At 42.9% G+C, this 17,281-nt stretch overlaps 1 protein-coding gene across 2 annotated transcripts in view; it reads left to right on the top strand.

Moving 5' to 3' along the window:
* The first annotated feature begins 29 nt into the window (after positions 1–29).
* The window catches only part of POPDC1 (popeye domain cAMP effector 1), a 55,305-nt gene continuing 38,053 nt past the window's right edge, over positions 30–17,281 (top strand). For both annotated transcript variants that reach the window (XM_048844911.2, XM_048844912.2), the window contains exons 1-3: positions 30–136; positions 5,720–5,780; positions 7,684–7,917. In XM_048844911.2, the coding sequence (XP_048700868.2) occupies positions 7,695–7,917 (223 nt within the window). In that variant the 5' untranslated portion in view covers positions 30–136; positions 5,720–5,780; positions 7,684–7,694. The remainder of the gene's footprint in view (positions 137–5,719; positions 5,781–7,683; positions 7,918–17,281) is intronic.

The following is a 17,281-nucleotide window of genomic DNA, read 5'->3' as shown; positions in this document are numbered from 1 at the left end:
CGCGCTGCGGCCGCTCGCTGCCTGCCCCTGGCGGCTTCCTGCCTATTTTAGTCCAAGCGGCCGCGGGTGGCAGCTGGTGCGGGGAGCAGCCGCCGAGTCCCAGCGACAGCGCCCCGGGGAGCCTGCGCAGGGCGAGGTAAGGGAGCGGGGCAGACGCACCCCTTGCGGGGGCAGCTGCTCTTTGGAGGTCTCCGGGCAGCGGCTGAAATCGGAGCTGGAGGCGCCGCTTGCCCGGAGGGACCGGGCGAAGCTTCCCCGGGGAGACGCTCCCGGGCCAGCCCCCGCCGGGTGCAGCCCCCGCCCGGCCCTGCGGCCCCTGCCCGGACACTGGCGGCCGCGGGCCCCTGGCGGCCTCCGCCCGATAACCCCCGTGAGCCTCCCGCCCCCTGGTAGGTCAGCTCTTACTGAAATGGCTTTAAAACAAATTGTATTGAAAGCCAAGAGAGGCAAGCAAGACAGCAGTATTCAAATGGAACCTCACTTACAGTGAGTATACACCGCACATGAGGTTGCAGGATTTAGTCAATATTTGATGATAGTTGAGTGACTTGAGCTTCTTCAGAACACGTTTTCTTTTCCCAATAGAAGCTTGTTTAAATTCCTTTGGTGTAGGATTGGTTCAAATAGACGTATTCAAGGCATTTGTGTAGAATTGTAGTACTAGCACATTTTTTAAGGTCGCATCAGTATTTCCGTGTTTTAGGGGGTTGCCACTCTTGTAAAATATGCTTTGCCTTAAAACTTCGTATGCTAAACGTTATCTGATAATATTTAGTATGTTTGGACACCACTCATCTTTTAGGGATTCCACCATAGTGTTTTAGATTGGCAAGCAGTCCTGCCCTTGCTGTAGTGGTCCTAAGATTGTGGAACACACTCATCCTTGAAATGAGTCCCTTCATCCCTTCCCACTTTTAAACAATGTTAAACTTTCCCCCCTAAATGTATAGGTTTGAATAGGTGGTAAAGACAGCATCATTTCTCCCTACCTGTTTTTTCCTTTTAGGAAATCCTAATCTTAAAGGGTTTTTTGGGAGGGAGAGTGTGCATGTGCCCAATGGTTGATCAGCACCCTGAGTGACTTGATAGGACGGGTGCTTTAGAAAGAACATTATTTTATTATTATAAATGCAAATGTTCAATATCTTAATTTTATTGGCTCTGATTTAAGACACGTATTTATAGTTTTTCCATATTGTGAATTAAAATTAAACTTCTGTTATTTTGAGAGAGGTTGAGGATTACAAAGTGACAGTTATAGATGTTTCCCTTAACAGATCTTTTCCATGTGTCTGTGTGTTATGTAACCATAACACAAATTTGTATCTGCAGTTAACACCATTCCCAGCACGCATCTTTGCCATTATGACTGATGATAGTGTGAGCAATATGAAGAATTTCACTTAACATTGATGCATTTTCTTAATACACAGAATGAACATACTGTTAATTTGTATCAAGAACATTACACAGCCCAAGGCTAACAAATATTTCAGTATAGAGACATTTTAATCTAAAGGGGTGCAGGGCTTCACTTGCATAGCATGTCCAAATACATGTTTTCTTCACATTCCTCTGTTTCTCCCTTCAATCCTATTTCAGGAGTAAAAGAAAATTAAACTAAACTACAACACGCCTAATTAGAATAGCACTAGCGGTCTGTTTTCAGCTCTCAAAATTAATAGTTACAGGCAAGGCTCTATTGCGAGCTCTTTTTGCTGCAGAACCATAGGAAAGTAGATTGAAGAAAAGTTTTAGAGCTAGATTTAAAAAAAAAAAAAAATCCTGAGGCCCAATCCTGCAATTAGATCCATGGGGAGCCATCTGTATGGATACAGTTGCAGAACTGGTAATGCAGGACCAGATTTTTAAAAGGTATTTAGGTACCTAAAGACTCAGATAAGATTGATTTCAGTAGCAGTTAGGAGCCAGGGGCTAGCCACCTAGAGCCCTTTGAGGATCTTACTTCCACTTCATGTGCCTAAATCCAAAATTTAGATCCACAAAATCCCCACTCAGCTGCCGTCTAACCCTGAAGGCAGGCTCCTGAAGTCCCTAGGTACATAACATTCCCTAGCCACCTAAATTTCTGTCAGTGGGCATATTCAAAGCCATCTAATCCCTGATGCCCAGAGCCTGATTTGTACCCTAAACCCCAACAGAATCCTCAGACTTGGCGTTCCCAGCCTGTCTGGTAAGCGTGCTATTGGATCAGGTCTTGCACAAAACTGCCACCCTTATATCCAGTAGCCCAGTGGTAGGGCAGGGCACTCACCTGGGGAGCGGGAGACCTGGGTTTAAATCCCTGCTTCAAATAAGGCAGAGGTGGGATTTGGACCTGGGTCTCCCATAGCCTGGGTAAATGCACGAACTCCTGAGTTATTGCATATAAGGGTGGCGGCGGCGGCAGAGCACATCTTCTGCCGAGAAGGAGCTTAGGCATCTCGCTCCAGGGGACAGTTCATGGGTGTGAATCCTGAGCAGAAGGGGGTGCCTCCATCCAGCCTAGATTTAGGCACCTATGTCCATTAGAGGAACAGGGGGAGGCCATACCCCTCGTGGCATTTCCAACAAGTAGTTTAAAGCAGCTAAGCTAAAGTGCTGGCTTTTGTGGATCCTGTTCTTAGGCACCTAACTTTCCCCAGACGTTGCATAGGGAGCCTAGGCACCTAACGCACAGCTAGAAAGTCCACTAAGTGGCAGGGCGCCTAAAAGTCATATACCCTGCATTGCAATGCCTAAATCCCCCTTGTGGATCTAGCCCCTGGGCATTTCTGAAAATCTCATTATCTGCATCTCTAGCTGCCTAAATATCTTTACAAATCCATCCCTTTTAACACACATTTAATTCAAAGTATCTTCACTCTTGTCGGTTTAATATTGGTATTAATATTCTGACCACTTTCCAGACAACACTTAAACAGGTTTTCTTGTTGATTATAGCATCTTGTAGTAGATTTAGTGAGACATTGTCAATTTAAGCATAAACATCCAATTTATTTTCACTGTTTGTTTATTTACTACTTGCTTTTCTCTTAGCTCCGATAGTGGAAAAACAATGAAATTGGTTTAATTATAAACAAATTGAGTTTTCAGTCTCAGATTCTGAGTGCCGTAAACTGGGAGAGAGTGTGTGTTTAAAAGCAATTGTTTTAATTTTGAATTTTAAAAATGTATCAAACATTTTATTAAGTTTTTTAAAAAGCATCATTTTACAAAATTTAAATGTTGTGTCAGATTTAAGTTGACAACGTTCCATCCATTTTTTCTAAATACACAATAGTTTCTGAAGATGAAATTTTATGACTTCTATTTAAACATCAGTTTTAGAGGCGTTTTTGTAAAGAATATATCTTTATTACAGTTTGTTAACACACTATGTTATAGTTCAAATTACACTATTGTAGTAATCTTTCTTATAAGCGGGAATCCTAGTTTTCCGTGATTGAAAAAAACAAAATTCTCTTATAAACATAAATCCACATTTTTCTGCAATTTAAAATGAAATCTGACAGCTGGAGCCCTACCTCCCTGGGCTGACAGCCCGAGTCCCATCTCTGTTTTTAACAAAAAAAATAAATAAAAATGGGGAGGGGGGGCAAATTCAAGCGTTTTTTCCATGGCAAATGGATTTCTAGGATCCCAGCTTATAAGTAAGCTGAATTGAAAGCACTAGAAGCTTGAGCTTCTACTCCTTAGCTTCCCACTTACTATGAACTTTTGGTATTTTGAAATACCAAAAGTCCGAAAGTGAAAACTAGATATGTATCCTTTGAATAGAATTTTTCATGTTTGTGGTTATAAACAGGTTAGGACTGAAAGATCTGAGCTAGGACCAGAGGAAAAGATATAAGTTTCAGAATTATGTCTAACAATTTATTTCCTGTAACTATCTATGGATAAATACCCAGATTGCATACCTAGTTTAAGTAAAAAGAAAAGGAGGACTTGTGGCACTTCAGAGACATCCTCTAGTTTAAGTAGTATCTCCATCTGAAATTAGTGGGCAGCCTTGTTTAAGACCCAGTGGCACAATCTGTCACTTTGTAGATAGAGTAAATCTATTTCTGCAGGCACTTAGAAGTCTGTTTATCAGAAACAGCCTTCTGCTATCTGTCAGTAGCACTCCTATATCTGTGTGTCAGTAATAAGTCAACTTGAACTTTAGAGGATTAGACAGCAAGATTTTAAAAGGAAAACGAAGCCAGAAGTTAGGTTCCTAAATCCATATTTAGGCACCTGTGAAGGGGTCCCACTCACCACATGTGCACCTGGCTAGACCTGGGATGTAAGGAATGTATGAGTGTGGTTTGGTGGTGTGACAGGTTGAACCCCCCCCCCCCCTTCGTGATGTCACCTGGTGTGATGGGACACCACAAAGGCAGACTGTTCTGCCAGCCTGGGCCCCCTTTTACCTGGTCTTGCTGGGCTAGGCTCCTCAGCCTTTTCCAGCCAAGCACACAGACAGGGCCACACCCAGCCGCACAGAGAGCCGCTCTGAGAAGGCTCAGCTTAAGGGGCTTGACACAGCACCCAGATGTCCACCCCCCCTTGGAGTACAAACCCCAAATTATATGAAATTTGCCTCTTCCCTCAATGTGGAAGATGGTGTGCACAACTTCTTGCCATAGAAATCACATGAACTGGGTTATATTCTAAACCAGAAATAAATGTATTAACTGTAACAGATGTATTTTAAGTAGTTAAGGAGATAACAGACAGAACAAGGCAGATTAATAAGAAAATAGAGCATGCAAACTAAGCTAGTGTTAGTAAAGAAACTGGTTACATGTAAGTTCTCACCCTAAATGTGATTCTAATAATCTTCTTCACAGGCCAGGTGCCCTTCCAGCCTGGGGACAGTTCTTTCCCCCAGTTCAGTCTTTGTTGCTTCCAGCAGTCCTCTTGGGTGGGATAGCGGGGGAGAACTGACTACCGGGATTACCTCACTCTCCACCCTTAAATAGGATTTGCATAAGGCAGGAGTCATTTGTTTCCTAGTTTGACCCCCACCCCACCCCTCCAGCTTCTCATGGAAAAATACAGAAATTCAAGATGGGTTACAGTATCCAGTGACATGGTCACATGCCTCTGTAGGGTGCCTGTAGCCATTCTTCACAGACTGACCCACATGTTCACAGGAAGACAAAGCTCTTTTATAGTCCATTGGCTCTTGGTGATGGGCCTCAGCACTCAGGCTTTTTCACTGTTGTATCTGAAGTTGTTAGCAGGGGGTGTTGCCCAAAATAACATAGTTGAAATATAGATACATAGACAATATTCCTAATTTCAGATACAGAAATGATACATGCATACAAATAGGATAATCCTATTCAGTAAACCATAACCTTTCCAACAATACCTTACAAGGCTCATCTTGCTTAAAGTACAACTTAGTTATGTCATATTCCTATCACAAGCATATTTTCATAAAGAATATGGAGTATAATGTCACAGAAAGGTGCATGAAAGATCAAGGGAATGTCTGTACAGGATTTGTTACAATGCATACTCCATAATGTGTTACAGGAAAAGAGTGTTTTCTCGCTGATGCAAACGTAGTTCATTAATGGGAATCAAACAGAATTCCATATAACCTTTTATATTGCAACCAGTAGGTGTCCTAAATACTTAGCTGAAAACAAGATTTACTTTACTTTCTTTTAATATGAAATGAATCATTGTTTCTTCAATTGAAAAATTAACCTTTGTGTATTAGGTATATCAAGTTGCTGTCAATCTTGATGAGGAAAGGCTGTCTGCAATAGGCTTAAAAAAAGGTAATATCTCCCAACTTCCTTTTTAGTTACCTATTTAATCAGAGTTATTTAACTGTGTTTTGGAATGATATTGGCTAAGGGAAAAAAACTTTATTGGTTCTTTTTGTTGTATGAAAAAGGCCTACAAGATTAAAGAAAACAGTGAAGATTTTTAGCTAAGGGAACAATTTACCAAGGTTCCTGGTGGATTCTCCATCACTGGCAATTTTTAAATCAAGATTGGTTGTTTTTCTAAAATATATGTTCTAATAATTTGTGCTGAGAAGTTCCACGGCTTGTTTTACACAGGAGGTAAGATTACAGGACTACAGTGGGTCTGTTCTGTTCTTGGAACCTGAGTCTGTTTTACGTTAGAAAGTCAGTTCTCTTCTGCCCAATTTTCCTGAAAGAGTCAATGGATGACTGGAGAGCTAGAGCATTTGTTATCAGAGACACCGAGCAAGTGAAACCTGATCAACTGAGAAGGGAAATAGTTTTTATTAATTCTCACCCTAACACTCATGTATGGAATGAGAGAGCTTTGGGCATACATTTTTGATCTCCAGGGAGTCCTACAGCAAAACTGGAGAAGATCAGACTTGGTGGATTTTTTGTTTTGTTTTGTTTTTTTAACCTTACAAATATCAGTTCTCCTCCCTCCTTTGAAAGAAAGAGAAAATACTTTCAGGACAGCTTTATACGTTATAAAGAAGAATTAAAAGACATAAATTTTCTTTGGCTTTTTTGGCAAGCTTTCTTTAACAACAAATTATGATAACAGGTTCCTCTGAATTTGTATTTAGCTTTGCTATTCTACAGGTACCACAGCTATATACTGCTCTTGGTATTCACATGTGTCTTCTGACTATGAGGGACTGGAAGCAGTATGCCTGGATGGTCCAAAGGACCATTTAACAAGCAGCAGAAGTTACCATTATGGTGCCAGTCCTGCAAGCTGCTTAGCATGGGTGGACCCCTGTACTCTCACATCTTACGAAAGTCACTGGGCATGTATCTGATAATACATCGTGTGTGCAGGTTGTCAGAATATTGACCTTTATCCCTTCTTCAAGCCCTTAGTTTTCACCTAAATGTGACTGTAAAATGTTTTTCATGTGTAGGGATAAGGTTGCCAGATGTCCGATTTCGGCTCTAAGGCCCGGTGGAAAAGGGACTCTGGCGGATCCAGTCAGTACCACTGACCGGGCCATTAAAAGTGCAGTTGGCGGGGCTGGCAGGCTCCCTACCTGGCTCTGCATGCTCCCCGGAAGTGGCAACATGTCCCTGGGCTCCTAGGCAGATGCACACTCTTCGTGCTGCCCCCTCCTCGGCAGCACCTGTGTGCGGAGACAGGGCGTAGAGCTGCCTGGCCACCCCTGAACCTAGGAACCGGACATGCCGGTTGCTTCTGGGAGCCGCCCAAGATAAGCGCCGCCCAGAGCATGCACCCCTCACCTCCTCCCACAACCCAACCCACAGCCCAGAGCCCCCTCCTGCACCCTGAACCCCTCATTTCTGGCCCCACCCCAGAGCCCATAACCCCAACTGGAGCCCTCACAGCCCTCCTGCACCCCAATCCCCTGCCCAAGCCTGGTGAACATGAGTGAGTGTGTGAGGGTGGGGGGAAAGCGAGCAACAGAGGGAGGGGGGATGGAGTGAGTGGGGGTGGGGCCTCGTGGAAGGGGCAGGGCCTATGAGAAGGGGTGGGGCAAGGGTGTTTGGTTTTGTGCCATTAGAAAGTTGGCAACCGTATGTAGGGACTTAGTTTAACTTTTGAAGTATGTGTAGAATTTTTGTTCATATTAAGGAGAAATATGTCTGCACTTGAAGGAGAGAATATACCCCTAAGTCCCATGACACACGTCATTGTTTTTCCGTTGTATTCGTGCTCATTACTCTTAATGCCTCTTTTGTATTTTTACAGGATTCTTCAAGATGAATACTACAGAAATCAATTCATTCACCATGACCCCATTAGGTTTTATACCATATTTTAAAAATTCCACCCTTGTACCTGTCAATGAGACTGCATGTGAAAACTGGAGTGAGGTTCATCATCTGGTTTTTCATGTGGCAAATATTTGTTTTGCAATTGGATTGGTTATTCCAACCACTCTGAATTTCCATATGATTTTCCTGCGAGGCTTGCTTGCTACAGGTAGGCCAAACAAAATTTACTTTTTACAACTTTAATGTGGCTGAAATTCCATTTACTGACCTATAGAAAGTAGGGCTGTCAAGTGATTAAAAAATTAATTGTGCGATTAAACAATAATATAATTTATTTAAATATTTTTGGATGTTTTCTACATTTTCAAATATATTGATTTCAGTTACAGCACAGAATAAAAAATGTACAGTACTCTATATTTTTGAGTACAGGTATTTGCACTGTCCAAAAAAGAAAAGAAATAGTATTTTTCAATTCACCTAATACAAGTACTGTAGTGCAATCTCTTTATCATGAAAGTTGAACTTACAAATGTAGAATTATGTACAAAAAAACTTTTATTTTTGAACGCAATCTAAAATTCTAGAGCGTGCAAGTCCACTCAATCCCACTTCTTAGTCAGCCAATTGCTAAGACAAACAAGTTTGTTTACATTTGCAGGAGATAATGCTGCCCACTTCTTGTTTACAATGTCACCTGAAAGTGAGAACAGGTGATTGCATGGTACTGTTGTAGCCAGCATTGCAAGATATTTACGTGCCAGATGCACTAAAGATTCATATGTCCCTTCATGATTCAACCACCATTCCAAGGGATGTGTCCATGCCGATGACTGGTTCTGCTGATTAACAATCCAAAGCAGTGCAGACCGACGCATGTTCATTTTCATCATATGAGTCAGATCTCACCAGCAGAAGGTTGATTTTCTTTTTAGATGGTTTGGGTTCTGTAATTTCTGCATCGGAGTGTTGCTCTTTTAAGATTTCTGAAAGCATCTGCCACACCTCATCCCTCTCAGATTTTGAAAGGCACTTCAGATTCTTAAATCTTGGGTTGGTTAGAAATCTCACATTCGTACCTTCTTCGTGTTTTGTGAAATCTTCAGTGAAAGTGTTCTTAAAATGAACATGTGCTGGGTCATTGTCCAAGACTGCTGTAACATGAAATATATTTCAATATATGGCAGAATGTGGGTAACACAGAGCAGGAGACATACAGTTCTCCCCCCAAGGAGTTCAGTCACAAATCTAATTAACAATTTATCTTTTTAAGTAGTGTCATAAGCATGTCCTCTGGAATGGTGGCCGAAGCATGAAGGACCATACAATTGTTTAGCATATCTGGCACGTAAATACTTTGCAATGCCAGCTACAAAAGTGCCATGCAAATGCCTGTTCTCACTTTCTGGTGACATTGTTGTGATGCTGCACTCTAGCATATTTTTATAAAATCATATAATGAGTGTGAGTATAATGTAACTGGAATATGCTTCATGCAAAAGGTTTCTTGTAAGGTATCATTACAAAGCGTATAATCTATGGTGTGTGGTCATCCTATTTGTATAAATGTATCGCTCTTGGTCTGAAACTAGAAATATGAAATATAACTCTGAGGTCCTATTGTAGTTATACAAAGTGTGGGCCATTAATGTTGGTTTGGAATCTTAATGGCTCCCATTAACCAAGACAATTGACTGTAGATGGCTGATGAAGTGAGCTGTAGCTCACGAAAGCTCATGCTCAAATTGGTTAGTCTCTAAGGTGCCACAAGTACTCCTTTTCTGTTTTACTTGTAAGTCTTCCTGTATACCTGTGGGCTAAGTCTTACAATGACATGTGATCATGTCACCTGAACTGGAATCCATCTTTAACCTGGTGCTCTTCCATTGAGAAGGAGGGGTGAGAACCCAGAGGGACAAAGGAGTCCCACCTTATGCAAAAGATATATAAATGGGGGGGGGGGCGGCAGCAAACAGTTGTGCATGTGTCTCTATCAGTGTTATAGAGGGCGAACAACTTGAGTTTACCCTGTATAAGCTTTATAGAGGGAAAAACAGATTTATTTGGGGTTTGGACCCCATTGGGAGTTGAGCATCTGAGTGTCAAGGACAGGAACACTTCTTAAGTTGCTTTCAGTTAGTCTGCAGCTTTGGGGCACGTGGTTCAGACCCTGAGTCTGTGTTGGAGCAGACTAGCGTGTCTGGCTCCACAAGACAGGATGCTGGAGTCCCAAACTGGCAGGGAAAGCAGAGACCAAAGGAGTCTTGGCACATCAGTTGGCAGTCCCAAGGGGGTTTCTGTGATCCAACCCATCACAGTTGCAAATGAGAAGAGGGCAGCATTATCTCCTGTAAATATGAACAAACTTGTTTGTCTTCATGATTGGATGAACAAGAAGTAGGACTAAGTGGTCTTGTAGGCTCTAAAGTTTTACATTGTTTTGTTTTTGACTGCAGTTATGTAACAAAAAAATCTATTGTAAGTTGCACTTTCACAACAAAGATTGCGCTACAGTACTTGTATGAGGTGAATTGAAAAATACTATATCAGTTTTACAGTGCAAATATTTGTAATAAAAAATAATATACACTTTAATTTCAATTACCACACAGAATACAATATATATGAAAATGTAGAAAAACATCCAAAATATTTAATAAATTTCAATTGGTATTCTATTGTTTAACAGCACAATTAAAACTGATTTTTTTTTGAGTTAACTGCGATTAATCGACAGCCCTAATAGAAAGTATTGTCCTGGGCTCACTTGTCTTCCGTTTGTGGTATTTCAACATATTTTAATTGTTTTAGCATGATTTGGGGCCTGGTCAACATTCTGACATTGCAGAACTTATTTGGATAAGGTAATACAGACCCAGTCTCTTAAAACTCCACAACAACTGCATAGAGAATTTTGAGCATCTGTGCAGTTGCTGAAACACCTGACTGGAAGGGTAGGGTTTGTTTATGTGGTCTGGGCTTTATTGTATTTTGTTTTGTTTTTCATTTCTTCATCTGTTTTTCTCCACTCTCGCTTAACTTGTCAGAAAAAAATCTATACTTGGACAAAGTATGGGAAAAAAAATTGGCCCCAAAATTTTTCGTTATGAGTAAATGAAAAACATAGAGCTCAATTTCATAGAATTATAGAATCATAGAATATCAGGGTTGGAAGGAACCTCAGGAGGTCATCTAGTCCAACCCCCTGCTCAAAGCAGGACCAATCCCCATTTAAATCATCCCAGCCAGGGCTTTGTCAAGCCTGACCTTAAAAACTTCTAAGGAAGGAGATTCTACCACCTCCCTAGGTAACGCATTCCAGTGTTTCACCACCCTCTTAGTGAAAAAGTTTTTCCTAATATCCAACCTAAACCTCCCCCACTGCAACTTGAGACCATTACTCCTTGTCCTGTCCTCTTCTACCACTGAGAATAGTCTAGAACCATCTTCTCTGGAACCACCTCTCAGGTAGTTGAAAGCAGCTATCAAATCCAACTTCATTCTTCTCTTCCGCAGACTAAACAATCCCAGTTCCCTCAGCCTCTCCTCATAAGTCATGTGTTCCAGACCCGTAATAATTTTTGTTGCCCTGTGCTGGACTCTCTCCAATTTATCCACATCCTTCTTGTAGTGTGGGGCCCAAAACTGGACACAGTACTCCAGATGAGGCCTCACCAATGTCGAATAGAGGGGGATGATCACGTCCCTCGATCTGCTCGCTATGCCCCTATGTATACATCCCAAAATGCCATTGGCCTTCCTGGCAACAAGGGCACACTGCTGACTCATATCCAGCTTCTCGTCCACTGTCACCCCTAGGTCCTTTTCCGTAGAACTGCTGCCTAGCCGTTCGGTCCCTAGTCTGTATCTGTGCATTGGGTTCTTCCGTCCTAAGTGCACTTATCCTTATTGAACCTCATCAGATTTCTTTTGGCCCAATCCTCCAATTTGTCTAGGTCCCTCTGTATCCTATCCCTGCCCTCCAGCGTATCTACCACTCCTCCCAGTTTAGTATCATCCGCAAATTTGCTGAGAGTGCAATCCACACCATCCTCCAGATCACTTATGAAGATATTGAACAAAACCGGCCCCAGGACCGACCCCTGGGGCACTCCACTTGACACCAGCTGCCAATTAGACATGGAGCCATTGATCACTACCCATTGAGCCCGACAATCTAGCCAACTTTCTACCCACCTTATAGTGCATTCATCCAGCCCATACTTCTTTAACTTGCTGACAAGAATACTGTGGGAGACCGTGTCAAAAGCTTTGTTAAAGTCAAGAAACAATACATCCACTGCTTTCCCTTCATCCACAGAACCAGTAATCTCATCATAGAAGGCGATTAGATTAGTCAGGCATGACCTTCCCTTGGTGAATCCATGCTGACTGTTCCTGATCACTTTCCTCTCATGTAAGTGCTTCAGGATTGATTCTTTGAGGACCTGCTCCATGATTTTTCCGGGGACTGAGGTGAGGCTGACTGGCCTGTAGTTCCCAGGATCCTCCTTCTTCCCTTTTTTAAAGATTGGCACTACATTAGCCTTTTTCCAGTCATCCGGGACTTCCCCCGTTCGCCACGAGTTTTCAAAGATAATGGCCAATGGCTCTGCAATCACAGCCGCCAATTCCTTTAGCACTCTCGGATGCAACTCGTCCGGCACCATGGACTTGTGCATGTCCAGCTTTTCTAAATAGTCCCTAACCACCTCTTTCTCCACAAAGGGCTGGCCCTCTATTCCCTGTGTTGTGATGCCCAGCGCAGCAGTCTGGGAGCTGACCTTGTTAGTGAAGACAGAGGCAAAAAAAGCATTGAGTACATTAGCTTTTTCCACATCCTCTGTCACTAGGTTGCCTCCCTCATTCATGAAGGGGCCCACACTTGGCTTTCTTCTTGTTGCCAACATACCTGAAGAAACCCTTCTTGTTACTCTTGACATCTTTCGCTAGCTGCAGCTCCAGGTGTGATTTGGCCCTCCTGATTTCATTCCTACATGCCCGAGCAATATTTTTATACTCTTCCTGGTCATATGTCCAACCTTCCACTTCTTGTAAGCTTCTTTTTTATGGTTAAGATCCGCTAGGATTTCACTGTTAAGCCAAGCTGGTCGCCTGCCATATTTACCATTCTTTCAACATATCGGGATGGTTTGTCCCTGTAACCTCAGCAGGGATTCCTTGAAATACAGACAGCTCTCCTGGACTCCTTTCCCCTTCATGTTAGTCCCCCAGGGGATCCTACCCATCCGTTCCCTGAGGGAGTCGAAGTCTGCTTTCCTAAAGTCCAGGGTCCGTATCCTGCTGCTTACCTTTCTTCCCTGTGTCAGGATCCTGAACTCAACCAACTCATGGTCACTGCCTCCTAGATTCCCATCCACTTTTGCTTCCCCCACTAATTCTTCCCAGTTTGTGAGCAGCAGGTCAAGAAAAGCTCCCCCCTAGTTGGCTCCTCTAGCACTTGCGCCAGGAAATTGTCCCCTATGCTTTCCAAAAACTTCCTGGATTGTCTATGCACCGCTGTATTGCTCTCCCAGCAGATATCAGGAAAATTAAAGTCACCCATGAGAACCAGATCTAGTAGCTTCTGTGAGCTGCCGGAAGAAAGCCTCATCCACCTCATCCCCCTGGTCCGGTGGTCTATAGCAGACTCCCACCACTACATCACTCTTGTTGCACACACTTCTAAACTTAATCCAGAGACACTCAGGTTTTTCTGCAGTTTCGTACCGGAGCTCTGAGCAGTCATACTGCTCCCTTACATACAGTGCTACTCCCCCACCTTTTCTGCCCTGCCTGTCCTTCCTGAACAGTTTATAACCATCCATGACAGTACTCCAGTCATGTGAGTTATCCCACCAAGTCTCTGTTATTCCAATCAGGTCATAATTCCTTGACATCACCAGGACCTCCAGTTCTCCCTGCTTGTTTCCAAAGCTTTGTGCATTTGTATATAAGCACTTGAGATAACCTGTTCATTGCCCCTCATTCTCAGTATGAGGCAGGAGCCCGCCCCTCACAGACATTCCTGCCTGTGCTTCCTCCCGGTATCCCGCTTTCCCACTTACCTCAGGGCTTTGGTCTCCTTCCCCCGGTGAACCTAGTTTAAAGCCCTCCTCACTAGGTTAGCCAGCCTGCTTGCAAAGATGCTCTTCCCTCTCTTTGTAAGGTGGAGCCCGTCTCTGCCCAGCACTCCTCCTTCATGGAACACCATCCCATGGTCAAAGAATCCAAAGCCTTCTCTCCGACACCACCTGCGCAGCCATTCGTTGACTTCCACGATTCAACGGTCCCTACCCAGGCCTTTTCCTTCCACGGGGAGGATGTTTGAGAACACCACTTGCGCCTCAAACTCCTTTATCCTTCTTCCCAGAGCCACGTAGTCCGCAGTGATCCGCTCAAGGTCATTCTTGGCAGTATCATTGGTGCCCACGTGGAGAAGCAGGAAGGGGTAGCGATCCGAGGGCTTGATGAGTCTCGGCAGTCTCTCCGTCACATCACGAATCTTAACCCCCGGCAAGCAGCAGACTTCTCGGTTTTACCGGTCAGGGCGGCAGATAGATGACTCAGTCCCCTGGAGGAGAGAGTCCCCGACCACCACCACCCGCCTCCTTCTCTTGGGAGTGGTGGTCGTGGAACCCACAGTCTCAGGACAGTGCATCTCATGCCTTCCAACCAGCAGAGTCTCCTTCTGCTTTCTCCCCCCAGATTTATCATCTGGTCCACTCGCCGCAATGGTACCTGTGGAGAGAACATGAAAGCAGTTAGTTACCTGTGTCCACGTTGCTGGAACCCAGACATTCCCCCTTCTTCCTCTGGAGGTCACATGTTGCCAAGCTTCTTCACTGGCCTCTTGGCTCCGCTGTGCAACCTGCTCTAAATCTTTAGAGCTTTGTGCCCGTAGAAGCATATCCTGACTTTTGTCCAGAAAATCCTCAGTTTCTCGTATGCAACACAGGGTCGTTATCTGTTGTTCCAGACCTTCAATCTTCTCTTCCAGTATGGAGACCAGCTTGCACTTTGTACAGACAATGTCGCTTCTGTCCTCTGGAAGAAAGACAAACATGGCACATCCAGTGCAGGTCACAACAGCTGAAACCTCCCCCCCCCCCCCTTCCATATCACCTTCCTACTATGAGCTTCCTCAGAGAAGTTGGCAAGATGTAAGCCTCACTGGGCTCACTCCAGGCGAACTCCCAGGCAAACTCCTGCTGTTATAGCAACTCCTTTCAGTTATAGCAAGATAGATTTATATTGTAAAATGTATAAGTCTCTTGCACTCTCAGACCACTGATATAATAAGAAATACCTCCTACCCCTGCAATATTTAAGTTTTCCTTGGAAAGCTTCATGTAGTGACTATCCCCAACTCTTCTTAAAATATGAGGTCTGAGATGACATCACATACCATGGGAGTGAAGTGTGAACATATTTTAAACACATTTTCTTGAGGATGACTAGATGTCAGCTCAAGCTGAACATTGTTAAAACAGATCTCTTCATCTTAACTTCCCCTTTTTGCCCCCTCCCCGCAATACCTCCTTTTTGGGCTACTGTAGATCACACCACCATCCTGCCTGTCACTCTGGCCCATACTGTGGCATCCTCTCCAATCTCTTTCTAGGTCTTCACGTCCAGGTTATGTCTAAATCTTGCGGATTCATTTTGCGTAACATTTCTAAGATATGGTCTTTCCTATCCATCCACACATCTAAAATGCTCATCCAGGCTGTTATTTTGCTTCTTGATTACTGCAACATTTCTTCAATTGTCACTGCCCTTGACAAGTGCTGTCTTGCCCCACTCATATTCATTCAAATGATGCTGCAAAGATAATTTTCCTAGCCCGTTGCTTTGACCATACTTTCCCTTCTCAGTTGCATCAAACATAATCCACTTGTCACTTTCAAGACCCTTCACAGCTAACCGAAGCCTGCCTATCTTCTTTCATTTTCTACTGAAATGTTCGCTCCCATCTATCTGTGATGCCAGCCTCCATTGCCCATTTACAGAATTTTCAAACAAGTATCTTTGTGCTTTCTCCCTGCTGCCCCACCTGCTTGGGAGGCGCTTCCTCTAAACATCTGCAAAACTAACTCATTATCCTTCTAATTCCGCCTTAAAACTCTCCTTTTCCATGAAGCCTGCAAAAAACTTGACAACCGTTAGCTTCTGGCACACGAAGACTGCTGCCTATCATGCTAGCTAATATCGTCGTCTTCTTTCCTTGCGCTCCCCTGTTTGTCTCTTGTGTGATACTTAGATTGTAAGCTCTTTGGGACAGGGAATTTTTTTTTTTTCAATTCTGTTCATATAGCACCTAGTGCAATGGGGTTCTGTTCCATGATAGGGCACTCGGGCATTATGGAAATACAAATAATTAATAATAATATTCCAAGTCTAATACTATTGTAATGCAAAGAGCTAACTAGAATTTCCTTTTTCTGATAGTAGTCAAAAAAAGCAATTCACTGTTGGAGTCTTGGCCTGATTCATTATTAACCACCTTAAATACCCTGACTTTTAATAAAGATAAATAGTTGGATAATAATAAAGATGTAGTTGGATTCAGAACAGTGGAATACAACACACTTGGCAATCATGTGTGCTCTGAGAAATTAGAGAGCAGGAGGAATTCTTAATGCTTTCAGATAACGTATGGATGCTTCTCTTTGTTCTAGCATTTCATTTCATTCACTGCTAGCTTAGAAATAGCTTTGAAAGCTAGGGTGAAATCCAGGACCCATTGAAGTCAAAAGGGGTTTTGCCATTGACTTGAATAGGGCTAGGTTTTTACCATTGAAGTACTGTAAGCACCTCGTGACAGTAGGTGATGCCAAAACCTTGTTTTCAGCTGCATTGTTAGGAAGACTTTAAACATGATTTGAGTGGGGCCAAACTGGTTCTACACACAGTACAATGGCAGAGCGGTAAATCACTTACAGGGTTCCTGAACTATGTTAAGACTTTACGAACAAAGTCTTCATGACCCATTGAGGAAATGTTGAGAAAAGTTATGACCCTGTAAGGTGTATTTTTGAGAAATATCACTTTTGTTATTTTTACAATATAGAACATGTTCAGTGTTTGAGAGAATCTATTTAATTACCAGACCTTTATGTTGCTTATATGAATTTTACAGTAATTGTTCCATATCTCTTTTCACACTTACAAAAGGCTAGTTTACCAAAATCAGTTTCTCTAATGGCCAGGAACCTCAGTTTTTGCAAGACCTTTTATCTGTTGAACTCTCATTAAAATCAACAGGAGTTCTGCACGTGGAGGGTTCACTGATTTGGGCTCTAGTTTGAATTTTGAACTGGCAAAAATGTATGGAGTATAAATTTTTCAAGCTGAGATGGCAACTTGAAAGAGTAACATTGTAAGAGAAAGATGCATAATTAAGAACTTTATCTTGTTTGTTAGCTCTCACTAATCAGAGCAGAGGAATTAGTATTTGAAAATTATGTAGAAGATATTCATCAGTCATTCTGTTTTCCTAACAAATGATATCTTGCACAATGGCATAACTCACAGCAGGAAGCCAGATTCATAACATGTTATGGTGGTGT

Source organism: Caretta caretta, chromosome 3, assembly GCF_965140235.1.
Source record: "Caretta caretta isolate rCarCar2 chromosome 3, rCarCar1.hap1, whole genome shotgun sequence".
Classification (NCBI taxonomy): Eukaryota; Metazoa; Chordata; order Testudines; family Cheloniidae; genus Caretta; species Caretta caretta.
Note: the sequence above shows the minus strand (reverse complement) of the source record. Positions and strands in the feature narration are given on the sequence as shown.